The sequence below is a fragment of the Symphodus melops genome, assembly GCF_947650265.1.
Source record: "Symphodus melops genome assembly, chromosome: 17".
NCBI lineage: Eukaryota > Metazoa > Chordata > Actinopteri > Labriformes > Labridae > Symphodus > Symphodus melops.
In genome coordinates, this window is record NC_136707.1 from 5,490,665 (window position 1) to 5,508,496 (window position 17,832).

General features: G+C 39.4%; 1 protein-coding gene and 1 long non-coding RNA gene across 4 annotated transcripts in view; one reads left to right on the forward strand and one right to left on the reverse strand.

Moving 5' to 3' along the window:
* The window catches only part of LOC306837987, a 164,790-nt gene that overhangs the window by 67,521 nt on the left and 79,437 nt on the right, over positions 1-17,832 (reverse strand). Inside the window, exon 4 of one of the 3 annotated variants that reach the window (XR_013781019.1) lies at positions 15,754-15,947. The exons of the other annotated variants lie outside the window; for them this stretch is intronic. This is a non-coding gene — a long non-coding RNA (uncharacterized lncRNA). Of the gene's footprint in view, positions 1-15,753; positions 15,948-17,832 lie in introns of those variants that run through there. 3 annotated transcript variants of the gene reach the window in all.
* Positions 1-17,832, forward strand: part of LOC306837984 (protein shisa-8) — a 77,821-nt gene that overhangs the window by 23,638 nt on the left and 36,351 nt on the right. The window contains exon 3 of the mRNA XM_079365885.1: positions 12,635-12,750. Coding sequence (XP_079222011.1) covers positions 12,635-12,750 — 116 coding nt within the window. The remainder of the gene's footprint in view (positions 1-12,634; positions 12,751-17,832) is intronic.

Genomic DNA, 17,832 nt, shown 5'->3' on the forward strand with positions numbered 1-17,832 from the left:
AGGAGTTATTTGACGTGTTTATGCGTGTGTGTGTGTGTGTGTGTGTGTGTGTGTGGGAGGGGGTTTGTTTAAGGGCACATGAGAAACAAGAGCTGGCAGCGAGACTCGCTGATCCATTAGTATATTACACTGCATTGTCAGAGTGTCCTTGCACTATCTGAAGGTGCTGTGTGCGTATGTGTGCTAGTAAACCTTAAGTGACAAATTACATATTGTGCGTTGCTTTGACGTCTGTGCACAAGGCTGAACTTTGAGTTGAATGCAGTGTGAAGGGAATATCTGTGCATGAGTGAGTGTGAGTTATGAGCTAAACACAGGTTGACTCCTGACTCCCACCTCTTTTACACTGCATTGCAAAGCAGATTTTTTTATGTTGTTGCTTTCTGTTGCATTTCATCACATTGCATCAAATGTTCTGTTCTGTGTCAAACAGATAAGCAACATTTTTTAATTTTTTAACAGACAAGTTAAATTGACACTTGGGAGGTTTAAGAGAGCGAAAAACAGCACAAAGGACCAATGACATGCACCAGAGTGATGTCATGTTTTACTGTACAACCACTATAAATACAGTCTTTATGTGCCGTTACTCACTTAAAGCTTTAGTATTATGTATTTAGCGACAGCAGGCAGCTGTTTTTAGGACCTCCAACCACTACCTCCTCAAACTGAGGTTAGCTACATGTAGCATCTAGCCAAAGGAAGAAGCTGTGAAACACATTCGATCATTTTGCAGCCAAACAGCAAAACAGCCCCGTCAGCAGTGTGTAGACATTTTTCATCAGCCAGTCTTTTTTTGTTTGTTTTCAATGGAACCTTATTAATTGCTTTCATAGTGAATTACAATGAAGTGAACACCTGATGCCATGCCACCACCATAACCATAGACGTCCTCATTCATGCAGTGCCTGCTCTGACCCCACCTTAGTTTCGTAGTATAGCGTGTCGATTATAGCGGTATATAAATAATGATTGATTGATTGATTGAAGATAGTTAAATAAATAAAACAACATTAAAACCAACATAAAACATCATATTAATAACATTTTAAAACCCTATACAAAAGCCAGACTAAAAAGATGTGTTTTAGGTTCACATTTAAAAGTATCAACATTGTAAGTGTCGTGGAGCATAATGGCTGAAAGTAGCATCACCAAATGCTCAGTTCTTTTTGTTAGAAAAGCTTAAAGAGAAGAGGGGCCTTCCTGGTTTATAAATTAAAAGTATGTCTGAGATGTAGTCTGATGCATCACCATGCGAGACTTTATAAGCTCATAAAATAATATTCAAACAATATGAAAACTCGGGCAGCCAGGGAAAAGGTTTTAAGATTGATGTAACATGTGCTTGCCTACTGGTCTTTGTCAGACGAATTCTTCAATATTGCAAACAAAGAAAAGAGTCGTATAAATGTATCTTTAATCTTCACCAAGGAAGGAAATAACCTAATTTGCAAAATAACAAACACCACTTTAATATTTCTGTTTTTTGGGGTCAGTGATTATTGCTATATTTAATGCAGTCTCATATGGCCTTGATTGATATTGTGAGAGTATTATTTTCACATAATGAAGAACAGGAAGGGTTGGATAATAAAAAACATGTCAATCATAAATCTGACATGGTGTGAAAAAAATAAAATGATTATCTGCAGATTTGTATTCTTGAGCGTCTAACCAAGCTGTTTGCATCCATTCATAGTTCTCTCCGCTGCTTGACCAGCTGCATCTCCTTCAACGCAAATAGCACCCATTTGGGAGACGCGGAGCTGCCACAGCCTGATGCTCATGAAAACTGCAAAATGAGCGGTTAAGATTTGGTATCCATCATTGCACCCCTTGGTATTTTGTGTATTATGTGACTCTGCGTGTGTCTCACCTTCCTGAACCAGGCAAACAGCACCCATGGGCGAATGAATGACTATCATAGTGGCCATGTCAGAGCCATGTGTCCGCGCCTGCGGTTGTAATCCAAGGTCACTTAACTCCACAGTCCACACACCGCTAACATTTACAAGAGCCTGTCATGGCGATGATAGAGTGCTGTGGCATTGCTAATTCGTCAATGCTTCTCTTACCATGACATATTTACGATATGACATGTACAGGTTGTGTGTTGGGACCCATTGGGTGTATCCATTAAAGGCATACAAGGGTGAATTGATCTTATTGGCAATGTCAAAGGGATGGATGAATGGGATGTTGACCCAAATGGCTGAATGAAGTTGCAGGTTTAGGATTAATGTGTAATTTATCATGAAGAAGAACTTAATTTTTAACGGTTCAGACGAAAAAATAATAATTCAATCAAAAAGGTTCAGAGCATGAATTAAAGTCCTAATATCTAATGAGAAATAAAGCAAAAACAAATCAGGCATGACCCCATGCTGGTTCAAAATCATTAAATAGTAGGTCATGATTTCATTACATTTCCTGTTTTCTTTAGTTTCATGATGAGTGGTTTTGAGCTTTTTCGGCATTGGCAGAATTGCTATCAAACTGATCAATAGTAATCTTCCTCTCTCTGTTTAATGATAGATTACAGTGTGATCAAAGCATACTGACTACCTGTGTATTGTCAATAATGTAAAAGCCTTCTCAGGATGATAAATATCCAGCTGACAGTGTGTGTGCATGTGCGTCTGTGAGTGTATTCATGCGTGGGTTATGTGTGCGTCACACCGATGAATGTTGGAGAACAAATCCCTTCAGGAGGATGAATCTTTGTGTGTGTGTGTCTGTGTGTGTGTGTGTGTATGTATGTTTTGTTGATTTTAAAATGAAGATGGCCCAAAAATAATGAGTACAGGCGGTGACTCAAAGGTTGACATATGGTATTTTTCTGTGACATCATCGTTAGCAACATCACAGCTTCAGCACTGAGATCCTGCCAGAAACCGTTCCACGCAGCTTCCTGCATGATTCCTTTGAATGTGTTCATTTGAATATTACTTGACTGCGCAATTTAGTAACATTAACTGGCTGGAACTCGATTCCTTGAAATCATAAAACAAAAAGGTATTCCGACGCAATTGCTTTGTGACAAGAAAGTCATAAATCTGACATGGTGTGAAAAAAATAAAATGATTATCTGCAGATTTGTATTCTTTATATTTTAGACTTCAAGCTAACCATGCCTTGATCTGGCCAATCATAACCATTTATCTTATATGGTAGGGGGTTCATCTCATTTAAAGAGACTGTTGAATGCTGCCAAAGAGGTGGGTGATTTAAAAATCAAGAAACGGACTGTATTTTAGAATACCCTGAAATGATCTGCTTCTTCGTCATTTTATGATAAAGGTCATGCATTATGTTGAACTGGGACATACGAGTAAATTATTGAATTAAGCTAGCAAGAGCTCAACTGCTGGGTAACATGCTTCGTTGCTTTGAATGGGTTCAGGTGTCAAGACTCCCGAGGCAAACACTGTTTCTAAAATTGTTTCACATTCATGTGTTTCTACTTTTTACTATTTACATGCTAAAAGAGAAACTAAAAACATTGCAGAACAAACTTCAAAGTTTCATCCTGAAATCATTTACAATATCAACATAATCTATGACTGAATCATTTCATCCACATCTTAATGTCAGGATGACATGATTCTGAAGTGTTGTGACATGTTTTATTGTCATTGTGTCTTGTAAAAGATGTCTTGTGACATCTGCCACTAACACTTTAAAAGCTTTGTGGCAGACTGTGATGTAATACAGATGCACTGATAGGGAAAATCAGAGGGATGCTGCTGTTCGAAATAACTACGCAAATGACCAAAAACAATCTGTTTTTTTCTGTATCTGTTTCGTGACTTCTTTTGGTGTAAAACTCCCACAAGGCCACCACTTTCTAATGAAAACAAGAATGAGTTTAGTACAACAAGTTTATTCAAGGTGAGTTTATCTGCCCATATATAAAAACTCCTCTCTGAATCAGTAGGTAGGTGTAGATGTCAACGTTCAATGATTTGGCACAACAAATAATTTGCTGATGTCTGTCATCAGGGCCTATATCGGCCAGTATCGATATTGAACTGATACATCCATCATATATAATCCATCAATGTGATTCTAAATCTAAAATGCGTTACATCATATCTACTCTGTGTAAGAAATTGCCATTAAACGTCAATTGACTACTTCAACTCAGATTGAAAGATTTTTTTGTTAAAAAAAAATGTCTAAAAAAGACGTCTTTGCTGAATCAATCATCTTTAACTGCTTTAATGTAAATATGATCATGTGAGTGAAAATAATATCAAAACAGTGAATTTCATATTTACCCTAAAAGTTTGTCCTTGACAGCGATTTTAGGTGGTTCATTCTTGTCTGTTCAGACAGGCACCTATTTTCAATTCAAAACAGACACCGTATTTGAGGTTACACGGTCACATGTAGCATACACTCATGTTAGTAGATGAGAGACTGTACGCATGAACACAAACAGTCCCTGGCATTGCAGGCACTCAGCCATGCCAAGGGACATTATTTGGCAGCTGTCAGCTCTAATAGGAGTAGAGCAGGGTGGGAGACAGATCCAGGCTCTGTACCAAGCCTACAAGGGTGCTCTATCTGGCAGCTAGATCAGATTTGCGTGTGCGCTGTGTGCATGTGTGCCCGCATATACTAGTATGCTAATGTTTAATCTGTCAGAGGGACTGGTGTATGGGACCCCTGTGAGATAATGCCTGCTATCACTTGTGCCACTACAGTGTCCATTTAGCCTACTATCTCTGTGTGGGAATCATGCCTTGTGTGTGCTTGTGTGTGTGTGTGTGTGTGTGTGTGTGTGTGTGTGTGTGTGTGTGTGTGTGTGTGTGTGTGTGTGTGTGTGTGTGTGTGTGTGACAGCAGTGTTGAGATAAAGTGCAGTGAATTACTGATGAAGAGAGACTCCAAGTGCTGGCTCTGTCACATCATAACTCCAAGAGACAAAGAGAAGATGAAGAGATGGATAAACTACTCACACAAAAGACACACACACACACAGTTACATGCACACAATGCTTCCTCTAAGTATCTCTTTATGCCGTCTACTCTTACAAAGACTTCATTTTGCATTCTGAGTCAAACTCCCCATGTGGCAGCAACGCTTTAAGCACAATTATGAACTTCAGCTTAATTTACATAGAAGAGCTTATTCTATATAGCTACATATTGGCCTTTTTGGTTTGTTGTAATGCACAGTGTTGGAAGCTGCTATGGTCAAGGTGGGAATCTGATAATAGACAATTTCACTGCTACCAATTCCTTAGCAACTGACAATACGTCATATAGAAAATATCTAGAGTGACTATAGGCCATATTTGTATATGCTTGCACTGAACCACCTACTGGCTAAAATTATCATAAGCTGGTAATTGTTATTTTTGACAGTGCCTTATAAAAGCAAAGAACCTAAAGTATTTAACATCATTCAAACACTTGGCAGGAATGAGCAGAATGCTAACAGCTAATCAGCTCCTGAAAAGATAATGGAACAAATTGGATCATGTTTAAAGGTTTTCCAACCTATTTTCTAAAACAGTTACTGTTAGCATTCAACAACCCACTAGCTAGCACAAGAACTAGCGAGGAATTTAGTGTTTTCTTCACATAAAAATACAAAATGCTGTCATGAGCATTGAAAATAATGGAAAAGAAGTTGGATCGGGCAAAATAAAGCCACTGCTAGTATTAAATCACTGACTGGCTAAAATTTACAATAATTGACGTAATTACAATTTAAAATGTTTAATTTACCAGTGTTGTAAATGAGTAAACTTACAGTAGTTGTAGATAGTTACTGCATGGGCCAATGACTTGTAGTTATTTGTCCAACAGCTTGTCAAATATGGTGATCAAATCTTTTTCCCCCATTTTAACTATCAAATTTATTTTTAGTTGGTTATTTTCATGGAAGCAGTATACAACATTGTATCAGCAATTCAGCCTCCCACCATGAGCAGTGTGTATATACGGTCAACTACAATCAATATGAAGGTGTATGATAACACTACTTAATTGCATTATCAGGGAAGTATGTTCTTGACATGCAAACAAAACAATCAATCACAGAAATCCAATCAAATTAAATGGTTGGAGATCAGATTATTTGTTCATTAGTTTGTAATGAAGGTTTTAATTTGTTTTGGTGTCTCAAATATGTTATTAATTTTGAAAGTAAAAACGGCCCATGTTTGGTCTTAAACACCCATACATCCTCTTTTCCGTGGCCCTGGAGGATATTTTGGTAATCACTTGTAACCACACACACAAACACACAATTCACACCCACTGTACCCTCTCTACATTACCACCCATGAGATTAAAAGGGTGAGTCACTCCGGTTTGGCATGAATTAAGTCCCTTGAGGCAAAAGTGTAGGTAGAACACCAACATATGTGCCTTCTTGTGTGTGTCTAAATACGCAGTTTCCAATTATGTGGGCAGGATGTGTGTTTTTCTGTTTGTGTAGGTCAGTCAGATTGCACAACTGTAGTCAGGCAGGCAGCATTACAAACAATTATACAGCAAACAGCGGGGATGTATCTCAGTGCTTAGTCCCATGCTACGTTTACAGGCCCCTGGAATTTTCCATGGGGGGTCTTGTAATATAAACTAACCTGCTGTGACAGTGAAGAGTGATTCAGCTACAAAATGCTGTGTTTTAGACCCAGGGGAGCAAATGTTTTGTGTGCAGCAGTGTGAATGTCTTATTGCAAGACCTTGGGGTGTTTTTCTCACTTTATTTTTAGAAAGAAAACACTCTTTGACAATTGAAAACAATAGTATGCATTTAGTTATACAACCAGGACTGGGCCACTACAAGATTGTGAAACAGTCATACAACACAAGGTGTATGTAGAAAGGATTTGGATGTACAGCGTTTGACTGCATATGCTATTTCACCATGAAATAAATGTTTATACAGCATACCTGTATGAATTGGCCACACATCATAACAAATTGCATTTTTAGCACTTGCTGATTAAATTCTATCACAATCCACTTGCCCACTTGACATTGCAATTTGTAGATTTGCATGCTGCAGAGTCAGTGAGAATGCAAGCAAGCAATTGAATTAATTACTTAATCATGCAGAACTTTTAATCACCATTTTCGGTAGTCATGTCACAACAAGGAAACAATAAGTGCTACATGAGCTCATAAAGTTTGGCTGAGCTGCTTTACTGCAGGACTTTTTTTTTGGAGGAACAGTTATCGAGGGCACATAAAAAGCCTTAGTGGAAAACTAGAAAACATTTGCGGTTTAATTTCCCTGAAAAAACAGCGTTTCGCTTTTGTTAGTTTTTCTGTCAGCAGATTAACACACAATCTATCAATACTCTCATTGCTGTATGAACTATAGTTTTGTGTACATTAACAAGTAACTATCAACACATAGGGTGAAAACTAAAATTTCCATCATGTCATTCTGCAATTCTTATCATTGTTAGGAAGTTTCATTGTCACAAGAGACTTCTGGTCTGTGATCCTGTTGACTTTGAAGAAATACATTTTGTTCCACAATAAGGTCAAAACATCCATTTGCTCAAAACTTTACATTTAAAAACATCACGAGTGATGACATTGTCATCAGACTTGATTGTGCTTTTTATTTTGTATACCAAACAGGGTTAAGAGGCGAATTTGTTGCTTAGTTGCTAGTAGATGCTAAGATTATCTAAGAATGGTAAAACAGTTAATGCACTTTTTATTTTTATTTATCCCTGTTCAAATGTTTTTTTATGTTAGCATTCCAAAGTATTACCGTTCCAATGAGAAGAGATGGCTAATCCCAGAGCTAGTTTGGCTGTAGAAGCTAACTCTTGACATTTGGAAAAACTCCTCAACTCACTGAGTGTGAACTTTTACTTTCAACTTATCAGTTGAGGAAGTTTTTGTACATTTTACACTAAGTTTAGGATTTGAACTGTGTGTTGCTTCAAGTAATTGAAAAGTCTTCTGTTGGTTTAAGCTAAGGTACAATACTTGATACTTAAGATAACCATAACCATGAACTTTAAAAGTATCAGAAAAGCACGATCCTCTTGATATAAAAGGTCTCTTTTCTTACTAAATATAATTTATATTACAGATTTAAAGTTAGTTTTATCATCAGTATCTTTCTCCTCTGCCTTAGTTTTCTTAACAGAGAAGTTAATAAAGACCCTTTTATATTGTCAGAATCTAATCAAGTGCCTCATGTTTCACCCCCCAGCAGGGTCATGCTGCATGTCTATAGGCACAATTTTCAGATGCTAATGGGTTTTGCTATCAACGTGTTAATCAGTCACTAATTGTGCGTGACTGAAAAGATTCTGGGATGGTAAATGACTGTCTCCATTTGAAGAGAGGACTTGCCATATTAAACTGCTTCACTAAAAGAACGCTCCCTTTCTCAGTCAGTACTCTATGTCCTTACAGATATAGTCAGTAGCTGTGACCTCCATACATGTGGCGACTGTGTATGTCGAGACCCTGTAGCGCAAAAGAAGAGAAAACATTATCATATTGAGGCAACACACAAGGTCATGTGGTTAAAGCTCGTTCCAAAATGATGGTGAACCTGGACTTGGTCTGTTTTCTGTTGGACAGCCTGATACCAAACAATGGTGGTTAGCTGAGGCCCAATTTCAAAGTGGTGTTTACAAGCAGCAATGAACATTTCTACTGACTCTACCTTTATGGACTTAAATTTTGAAACTGTTTTCATTTCAAACAGCTCCATGGCTTCTTGAAGTGCTTCCTGAAAATCACATTTTGGGGGATACCAGCAGAAGACTTTAGCTTTACTTTGAGTTTACTATATTTAGCACATTTCAAATGGAACAAAGCTGAGCATGTGGTGCTTTAAGCTTGCCAGACTGCCTGGAGATGTTTCTTTGAGTTTCCAGAAGTTATACTAAACCTCACGAGATTTATAGCCTCTGCGGTGGATATTTCCTGCCTTTTAATGAATCGTTTGTGTTTCAGAGATTTGGAAATGACTTTGTACATCAGTTTTTAATCCTTATTCAATTGTTTGGGCATACATGCTTCCCTCTTCATTTCTGTGACAGGAGTTTGTGATTTTTAAATTGTTGCATTCACCCTTCAGCCTTATCATGAAATAGCTAGGTATCTATGAGCATGTAGACTGGGTGGGTGCCATTCTAAAGTCTCTCCTTCTCTGTACATTTAAAGCATATTGCTTTAAGTCACGTATAGTTAGGATTGCTGTTTATGTGTCTGTGTGTTTGCTAATGGAGACTGATGTCTTTATATCACTCTGCATCGTTTCAAGAATGCTAATGTTGCAAGTTGGGATAGTTTATGTGACAGTGTCCTTGGGGAGAGGAAGATAAATAAGCTTTGAAGGGCAAGAAAGAAAGGAAAGAGAGAGAATGAAAGAACATGGTGAAAAAATAGAAAGCGGGCCAAAGGGCAAGAGGCTGGACATGAGAAAAAGAGAGTGCAAGAAAGGAAGCATCAGATGGCTGAAAGGAGAAGAAAGACAAGCAGAGACAGAGGTTTGAAGAGGTGATACAGGGAGAGATTAAAGGCCCGAAGCGGTGGGAAAAAAAACACCCAGAATGTGGAGAGATAACAGGAGTGGGAATAGAGTGAGACACAGAAATTTGAAAAGATAAGAGGGACTAGATTAGAAATGGAGAGAAACACATAAAAGGACAACAACAACTGGACAATGGGGGGTAGAGTAGGAGGGTGGAGAACAGAGAGACAGACCGGCGAGCTTGAGAGTCACCTCAGCGGGGGACAGAGTGGGAGACAAATGAAGTAATGAAATGAAAGTGGACATATATTAATGACAGGAGAGAGAGAAAGTGACAATAATGGAAACGCTGGCAAGCAGAAAATGCTAAGGGCAATTGGGATTTATGTGTGCAAATTGTGTGACTGTTTCTACAGTACAGTTTAATGACACATTTTCTAGGTGTTTATTTTTCTTGCATGTCCTTAAATGCAACTATTTCCCCATGTAAGTAAGGTTTATTTATAGGCAATAGTCAATTGTTGAAATGGGATTTTCACACTAAATTCCATGATTTAATTTGCACATATGCCAGAAAAGATCTTCCCATTTCAAACTTTCAACCAATGCTAAATTCACTTAGGAGGTTTTGCTGAGTTGGTCAAAAAAGTGTTCACCTTCATACCACAGAGCTATAGCTGGTGGTCTCTGTGCAGCTCCATTGGAGACTCAGAGAAAAGAGTGTCAAGGGAAAGAGAAATAAAATACCTTTTTTTTTATGACCTGGGACCTTTGATTTTGTGCAGTACTAAGAAGTCACTTAAAGCCTCATGGCTCTCAACAGCATCATTAAGCATTTCTTTAGTGTTAGAAAAGTTCATAGTGCTGATTTACAGGCTCTACCAAGGACAGCGTGTTGAACCCCTCCAAAATGGTTATCACAACATATCTTCAAAATTTCTTTTCTCGAAACATCCAGCTTTTTTGCCTTTTGAAAGATTTGAAGTCTCAAGCCAAAGCCAACAAAACATTGATTTGTGGACTGTTTGTAAAGGATTTTCTAACACTAATATGCCCCTAGTCTGGATACCCCCCCCCCCCCCCATTATGAGAAACGCCCATCCTCTCCATCAGTTTCCACTTTTTAGAAAATGTGCACTCAAACAGGCCGATTAAAGACTTTCTTTTTGTAACATCACAAAGGGAGTAACCCCACCACCACAGCTCGGAGTTAGTTCTGCTCTCCGTATAGACAATCTGCAGTGCGCCAAAGAACGCTTCATCCCCAAAGTCCAGTTTGTTTGACTAGTGTGAATGCTCTGATCCATGTTCAAGAATGGTACACTTCCTTGGTAATGGCATGCTTGGGAAAGATTTGCTTCGACAAGGTATACCGTTCACGCATTATGAGTGATTGAAATGACTCACAATCAGCCACAAAGTCACTAGAGCTATCACGTTCATGGTGAATTTTCAGGTGTAAAATTGGCTGAGAACCCCTTTAAGTCATAACATGTTGTACCATGATATTAAAGCATTGCTAGGAGGGCTTTAAAGGGAAAACAAACCGTTACAAATGTCATCATAAAAAGATTGGAAAATTGTACAATCTAAACTGGAGAGCACAATTTATATTTTTTATGCCATTTTGTCTTTCAATTTCGGAACAAATTAGACAAAGAGACATTAATACCTTAGCAGTGGTACCTGACAGTCCTCTGTGTGGAATGGATTTATATTGCGCTTACTACTCCCTTGGCCACAAGCAGTCATTTCACAGCAGGCTAATGAAAAGGCAATTGTTCTGCTCTGTTGTTTGGAAGGCTGACTGAAGGTTTCAACAATGAGATTAACAGCCAGAAAATATTTATTGGTCCCCTGGTTGCATCACACGGGTCTTGGCTGATCTGTGTGCTGTGTTTTAATTATTTCCTTGACAGTTATAACATGTTGATGTGGATTGTTCTCTTGTTTTTTCGGCCTTTGTAAAGTCAGCAAATAGTGAAAAGTTTCCACAACCAATTACAGTCTTTGTTTGGTCAACAGTGGAAATAATGTAAAACTTTTGATATTGTCAGAACTATGTATTACAGGTGGTGTTATTTTTGTTACCTTATTAAAAATAGATAGTGGCAGGAAAAACTTGGTAGCTGACATTTTAAAAGGGCAAGTTACCACCAGGGCTGTTCACTGTTGCAATTTAACTGCCAGCACATATGACAGTGATGCAGCTTTGTGTGAGAGCAACCATTCTTCAAAATCGGTTTATTTGGCTGACTACTTTCACTCCTTTACAAAGCTTTGTTTTCCTCTACAACCTTGCATGTGAAAGAAAATAAATGAAGACAGGAAAGTGATTCAATGCTATATGAAGTCCGTACAGTTTGTGAAAAGGACCCTAAAACCATCAGCAGTAAATGGTCACCCTTCAAAAATTCAGCTTTTTGAACCTAACATACAGTAAAACTGCGATTCCCAAGTCTTTTATTGAAGATGTGAAAGTAAAGCTCAAAGGTTTTTGCATGACCTCAAACAATTAACAATTATGTTTAGCTAGCTAATGAAATGTTCCTATCATACTTTGAGATTATAATTATTACCATTTCCCAAATCTTAGGCTAACTATTCACTGATATGCATTGTTTTAGTTAACCGTTTTAATAGTATCCTTTAACTTCTCTGTTCGCTTGTGATACAACATTTAGAGGAGCTATATGTTACCAATGTACTGTCTCTGTGCTCCTATAGAGTTAACTCATCATTTTTATAGGCCTTCTCTGTTCGTGTTCCAGTTTTCAGTAAACTTGATCAAAGACATCAGACAATAAAAGACTTGAGAATGGAGGCAGCTTTATCTTTCTAAAATGATTGATGCTCCCTGTTGGCAGACATCCAGAGACTCAAACTTTTCATCCTCTATGCTACTGGCTTCAGTTTATTTCTGAGTTTTTCGGATGGGTCTGTAAATATTGACAGTCTGTTTCAAACACGTCTCTTTCATTAGAAAGATGTTTAGAAATGTTTTAGACTGATTGTCTTTTCTCGTCTTCTCATATCTCATTATCTGCTTCAATAAGTCTGCTTTGTTCCTGAACATTTCTTTTAGTCAGTAAACTATTTGTTTCTTGTAGTTAAGATGATTGATTAATGTGTGACTACAATGCATTTCTTTCTGCAGGACTCTGACAGAGCTTCTGAAGCAGCCAGGGGAAGCAGGAGTGGTGGATGGGACCGGGGTTCATCATCCAATAGGGACCAATGGCATCTCAGCCAGGGCACTACGCTCCAACAATGGTCAGTCCTTCTGTGTGTCTGTGTGTTTATGTGAACTTGTCTGCACACAAACTAAACTGATGTAAGCTGACTGAAGACAGATATACAGTTGCATCAGAACATCATCCACATTGCAATATATAAAAGGAGTCTTTTTATGTAAGTGTTAACTCCTTTTAGTTTTATATCTGTGCAGATCAGTTATCATAACATCCATTATAGTGCAGTGCTTTTAGAAGTTGGGCTTTTTCTTCATCACATTTCATCCTTCTATCTATCCATCTACCTATCAATCATTTGTTAAAAACACAATCTTCCTTCCTTTGGTTTATACTTTGGTAGTATTTGTAACCTTCCTTTAATGATTGATGGAGCTGGATTCAGGTCCTTAAAGGGGCAGATTCTGCCAGCAGACCATCAGTGAAAATCAGTGGGGCGGCAGTAGCTCAGTCTGTAGGGACTTGGGTTGGGAACCGGAGGGTTGCCGGTTCAAGTCCCGGCACGGACCAAGTCCGGAAACTGGTCTGGTAACTGGAGAGGTGCCAGTCCATTTCCTGAGCACTGCCGAGGTGCCCCTGAGCAAGGCACCGAACCCCAAAACTGCTCTGGAGCGCTCGCTGTGGGCAGCCCCCTCACTCTGAGACCTCTCCATTAATGCATGTCACTAGAACCCTGTTTGTGCATGAGTGTGTATCTCGGCCTATGTGTGTGTTAGACAGAGTGTAAAAACTGAATTTCCCCTCGTGGGATTAATAAAGTGTAAATTATTATTATTATTAAAAAGGTGTGCTAGGTTTAAGGCATAATCATACGTTATCTGCTACTAATAGACAAAAGTCAGAAAAAGAGCAACGTTATCTTTCAAATACACGAGCACATAAGATCCCATGTGATGCATTAGCTGGTACACTTATGAATAATTGAAGTAGAAAGTTTTAACGTTTCACACTGCACTTAAACCAGATTATTTATTCCCACATACAGACAAAAGAAAAAGGCAAAGCTTCTCCCTTTACTTTCATCTTCCCACTATCGCAATAAACAAGTTTTTGGCCTCTTATTCAACCCTTACTGTGCTTATTAGCACTCCGCTTGCTTCTGTTCCCTTGCTTCGTAAACGTCTTTATTCCCCTGCTATTAAATCCCCCTTTACCACCTCTGTTTTCTCACATAGCTTTGTTTTTTCCTGTTTTGCTCTTTCCTTCAACATCAGTGTTTAATCAGCTTTTAAGAACCCTGCACTCTCATTTTTAGCATGCTTACATAAGAGGGTGTTTCAGCATCTTTGCTGTGTTTTTCATTATTGCAATTTTAAATTTATGGTTCAGAAGGGTCCAAAAACATTTTTATTTAGTCACTGCACGTAGGCCAAATTGTTCGGCGCCGGTGTGAGCAATGAAGTGACTGGTAGAGTAATACTCCTCCATGTCCAACCAAACAAGCTTAAACGCCATCTCCAAATGAAAACGAGAACATGGACTATTTTGTACGCCTGCGTGAACACACTGAGAAACAGGCAATTTTAATGAGAAAAAAACACAAAGGTGTCTGAGAGCGCTCTCAACGCTAGCTTGCTGAACTGGTAGTCAAGTCAAAAAAAAAAGCTGCACACTGTGGCAGAGTCATTAATATTACCTGCTTGCAAAGCCATTGTAAACAAGATGCTCGGACCTGACATGAGCTCAGTGTAACAAGTGCCCAAGCAGTAAAAGCCTATAGCAACAACACAATGGGCTAATCGGATCCAGCCCTGGGAAAAAGGAGACGTTTAAGCTCATTCTTAAAAGTGGAGAGGATGTCTGCCTCCTGGACTCTAACTGGTAGATGACTCCAAGGAAGAGGGGCCTGATAACTGAAGGCTCTACTGACCATACTATTTTTAAAGGACCCACACGCACAAGTGCAACGTTCTACAGGGGTACCATAGCACTACAAGCTCTTATGATGGTGGCAATAGGATATGATAGTGTATTCTAAATCCTTTCAGTGTGCCATTCAGAGAAGCTAAAGTCGCAGAAATGTGTCGTTCTCATTCCTATCAGCATGTGCTGCAGAATTTTAGAGAATCTTATTAGAGCAGCCTCATAGGAACTTGCAATAATCCAGACCAGAATTGATAAATGAACTAGTGCTTTTGTATCATTCGGAGGCAAGGTGTGCTTGATTTTTTCGCAAAGTTACTGAAAAAATCTTTAAAGTGATTGTCATCCAGAGAGAAAAGATGCTTTTATATCTTACATTTGCTGCAGTGAATCAATATAGAACAGTTTCAGACAGGCTCTCCCTGTCATTCTATGCGCATCATTACACTATGTTTTGAGCTGTAGCTGCACCGGTTAGGGTGCAATGAGGTTCCTGAGTGCAGCTGATTAGGCTGAAAATACACTGAACAAGTTCTGAACCCGTTCACTAATGAAGACAGCAGACAAATCCTCATGTTTCCTCTCTGGGAAAAGTGTGATCTCTTTATCTGCCTTCCACTCCTCTCGTGTTCTCCTGTGCTCGTCTTCCACGCAGTTATTTATATTTAATGCAACGAACGTGATGAACCAAGGTATAACTGTGGCAGGATGTATAGTTGGTTGGTATTTTTGGACAGAGAGAGGGTGAGAAGAGAGAAATAGAGAGGTATAGAGGTTGTGTAACGGTTACAGTGACTGAACCAGGGAAAACGGAAACTGGAAGAGGGAGACAAAAAAAGATATTAGTGAGCAAAGTCAAAGAACAAGGTGAGAGGGGTGTAAAACGGAACAGGAAAGAGGTGATTAAACTTAGATTAGGTTGAAAAGGACACGCCTCAACAATGACATTACTAAAGTATGGAATGGGAGAAAAGGAGGAGAGGTAAGGATAAGAAAGACAGCTAATGGTACCAATGACTGGTGGATGTGCTACATGTGTGTAAGAGTGTGTGTGGAAATATTTTAACTGGGATAGCCTAACTGGGGCACTGATATATGCAAGGGTGGCATGAAATTGTGACTCCAAATTACACCTTGGCCAATTTTGTCCCCGCAACTATACTTCACCTGAGCATGGGTGTGTCCAGAGTTTTGAACCGGGGTACATTGGTACAACGTGCTACAGTGAAATGCTGCTTGCGACTGTTGCCACCAAGGCCTAATACGCTGATTTGAGTCCTACCTTTGACTGGGTAGATCGCCAATCAGACTTCTGCGTGTGCCACTGCCACCCCAGGCCCCGTGGTGGAAACACCTCTGTAATAACACAATGAGAAAATAACAGGAAGGCATTGAATGAAAAGAGAAGTGTGGCAAGAGGGAGGACAGTGTTAAAGAGTTGGAGGGCAAAGCGAGTGAGTGAGAGAAAGAAAGAAAGAAATAAAAGAGTGGTAGAACAAGTTGGAGAAAAGTAAGATAAATTGAGAGGCAGGAAGGATGACCAGAGACAGAGAGAATAGATGGAAGAGACAACATGCTGCTAGCTGCGAGGGGGACAGCTGGTCAGCTGCTGCTCTGGACTGTTCTGGTGTGGAAATCTGCCCCCAGGACAGTCACCGTGCTGCACACACACACACACCCAAACCCCCCCCCCCCACACACACACACACAAATGTGCTAATCCATGTGTATGCACAGCCACATGCACATGCAGACGGTTGCATGCTTACTTACATACAAACAAATCCAAACATAGACCAGTATACACTATTTATTTCACTCAAATCAGATTGTTAGAGCAGATAGAGAGAGGAGATGGTTGGTGGAAAAAAAAATAAATAAATAAAAATTATTTGTGTGAGAAAGCAAAAAAAAAAAAGAAAAGTCAGATAAATGTGAAGGTAGGACAAATAACTGGGTATCACAGATGACACAACATCAAAACATAAGGTGCGAATAAGTGAGTGTGAGTCATGATGTGAAATGGAACGCGGAGATGGCGATGGGATGTAAATATGAGCGTGTGGTAGGGGAGGAGTAGTGAGAGGAGAACAGATGGTGGGGGAGGTAAAGCGGGAAGGAAGATGGAAAGCCGCAAACGCAAAGATGCTCTCACATCACTTACAGCTGTCGTCAGGCAGGCATTGGTACATTCAATCTGATGGAAGCGGTGAGTGCAGCACAGTGCAGAGCTGGGAATGGGATTCTAGCACAGAGTGAAACAGGAGACCCAGTTAAAAAGTCGCCGTTTGGGAAAGGGAAGACTCATCTACCAGAGTACCACCAATGAATCACATCAGATCAGCACTTGAATGATGTTAAACTTTTAATGATAGAGATAAACGGCAGCTGCAAAAAAAACAAAAACAAATGCGTTTCACCCCTGTGGCTTTTGTCCGTTTTATCTTTAAGGGCAATAATTCCCAAAGTAAGCAATACTGCTGCTCACTTTAAAATCTAAAAAACAACACCAAAAAAACTGCTAAAGGATGAGGTAACTGGATGTTAAGAAACTGTTTTATGAAATATTTATAATGTATTCTACATGAGTTTAAATAACTGTACCAAATGTGGAATTTACACAAACAACACTTTGCATAATGATCCCTTGGATTGTTTTTTTTTAACCACACATTAAATGCTTAACTCAGACTCTCTCAGAGGCTACCTGAAAACAAACCATTCCTGTCTGTTGCAGAAGGCTTTAGTGAGGTAACATCTGAGCTGGATGGACTCTTCTTCTCCACTGGAGGTCTCTTCTGAGACTGGAGAGGATTTGCATTTTGTGGGGCATAATTTGCATGTTGCTGGCCCGCAAGAGCGAGAACAGCGTCACAGAAAGAGAGAGAAGTACAAGCATCAGAGCGAGAGTGGGAGGAAGGAAGGCTGAGATGGAAGGAGGGAATATTAAAAAGAGGTAAAGAAGGAGAGGGGGGGGGGAGTTTTTGATGCAGAGAGAGAGAGAGAGAGAGAGAGAGAGGGTGGTGGAGAGACGGCGGAGGAAGGAGATAGGATCGGTGTGACATTGAAATCAAAACAAGGAAATGAGTATCATGGGAGCCTGCAGGACGGGTGTTAAGTGAAAGACGTACTATTATACAGGGGGCTGCTGTGTGTATGTGTGTGTGTGTGTGTGTGTGTGTGTGTGTGTGTGTGTGTGTGCAGGAGTGTTTTATCATCCGTGCGAGTGAGAGAGAGAGTG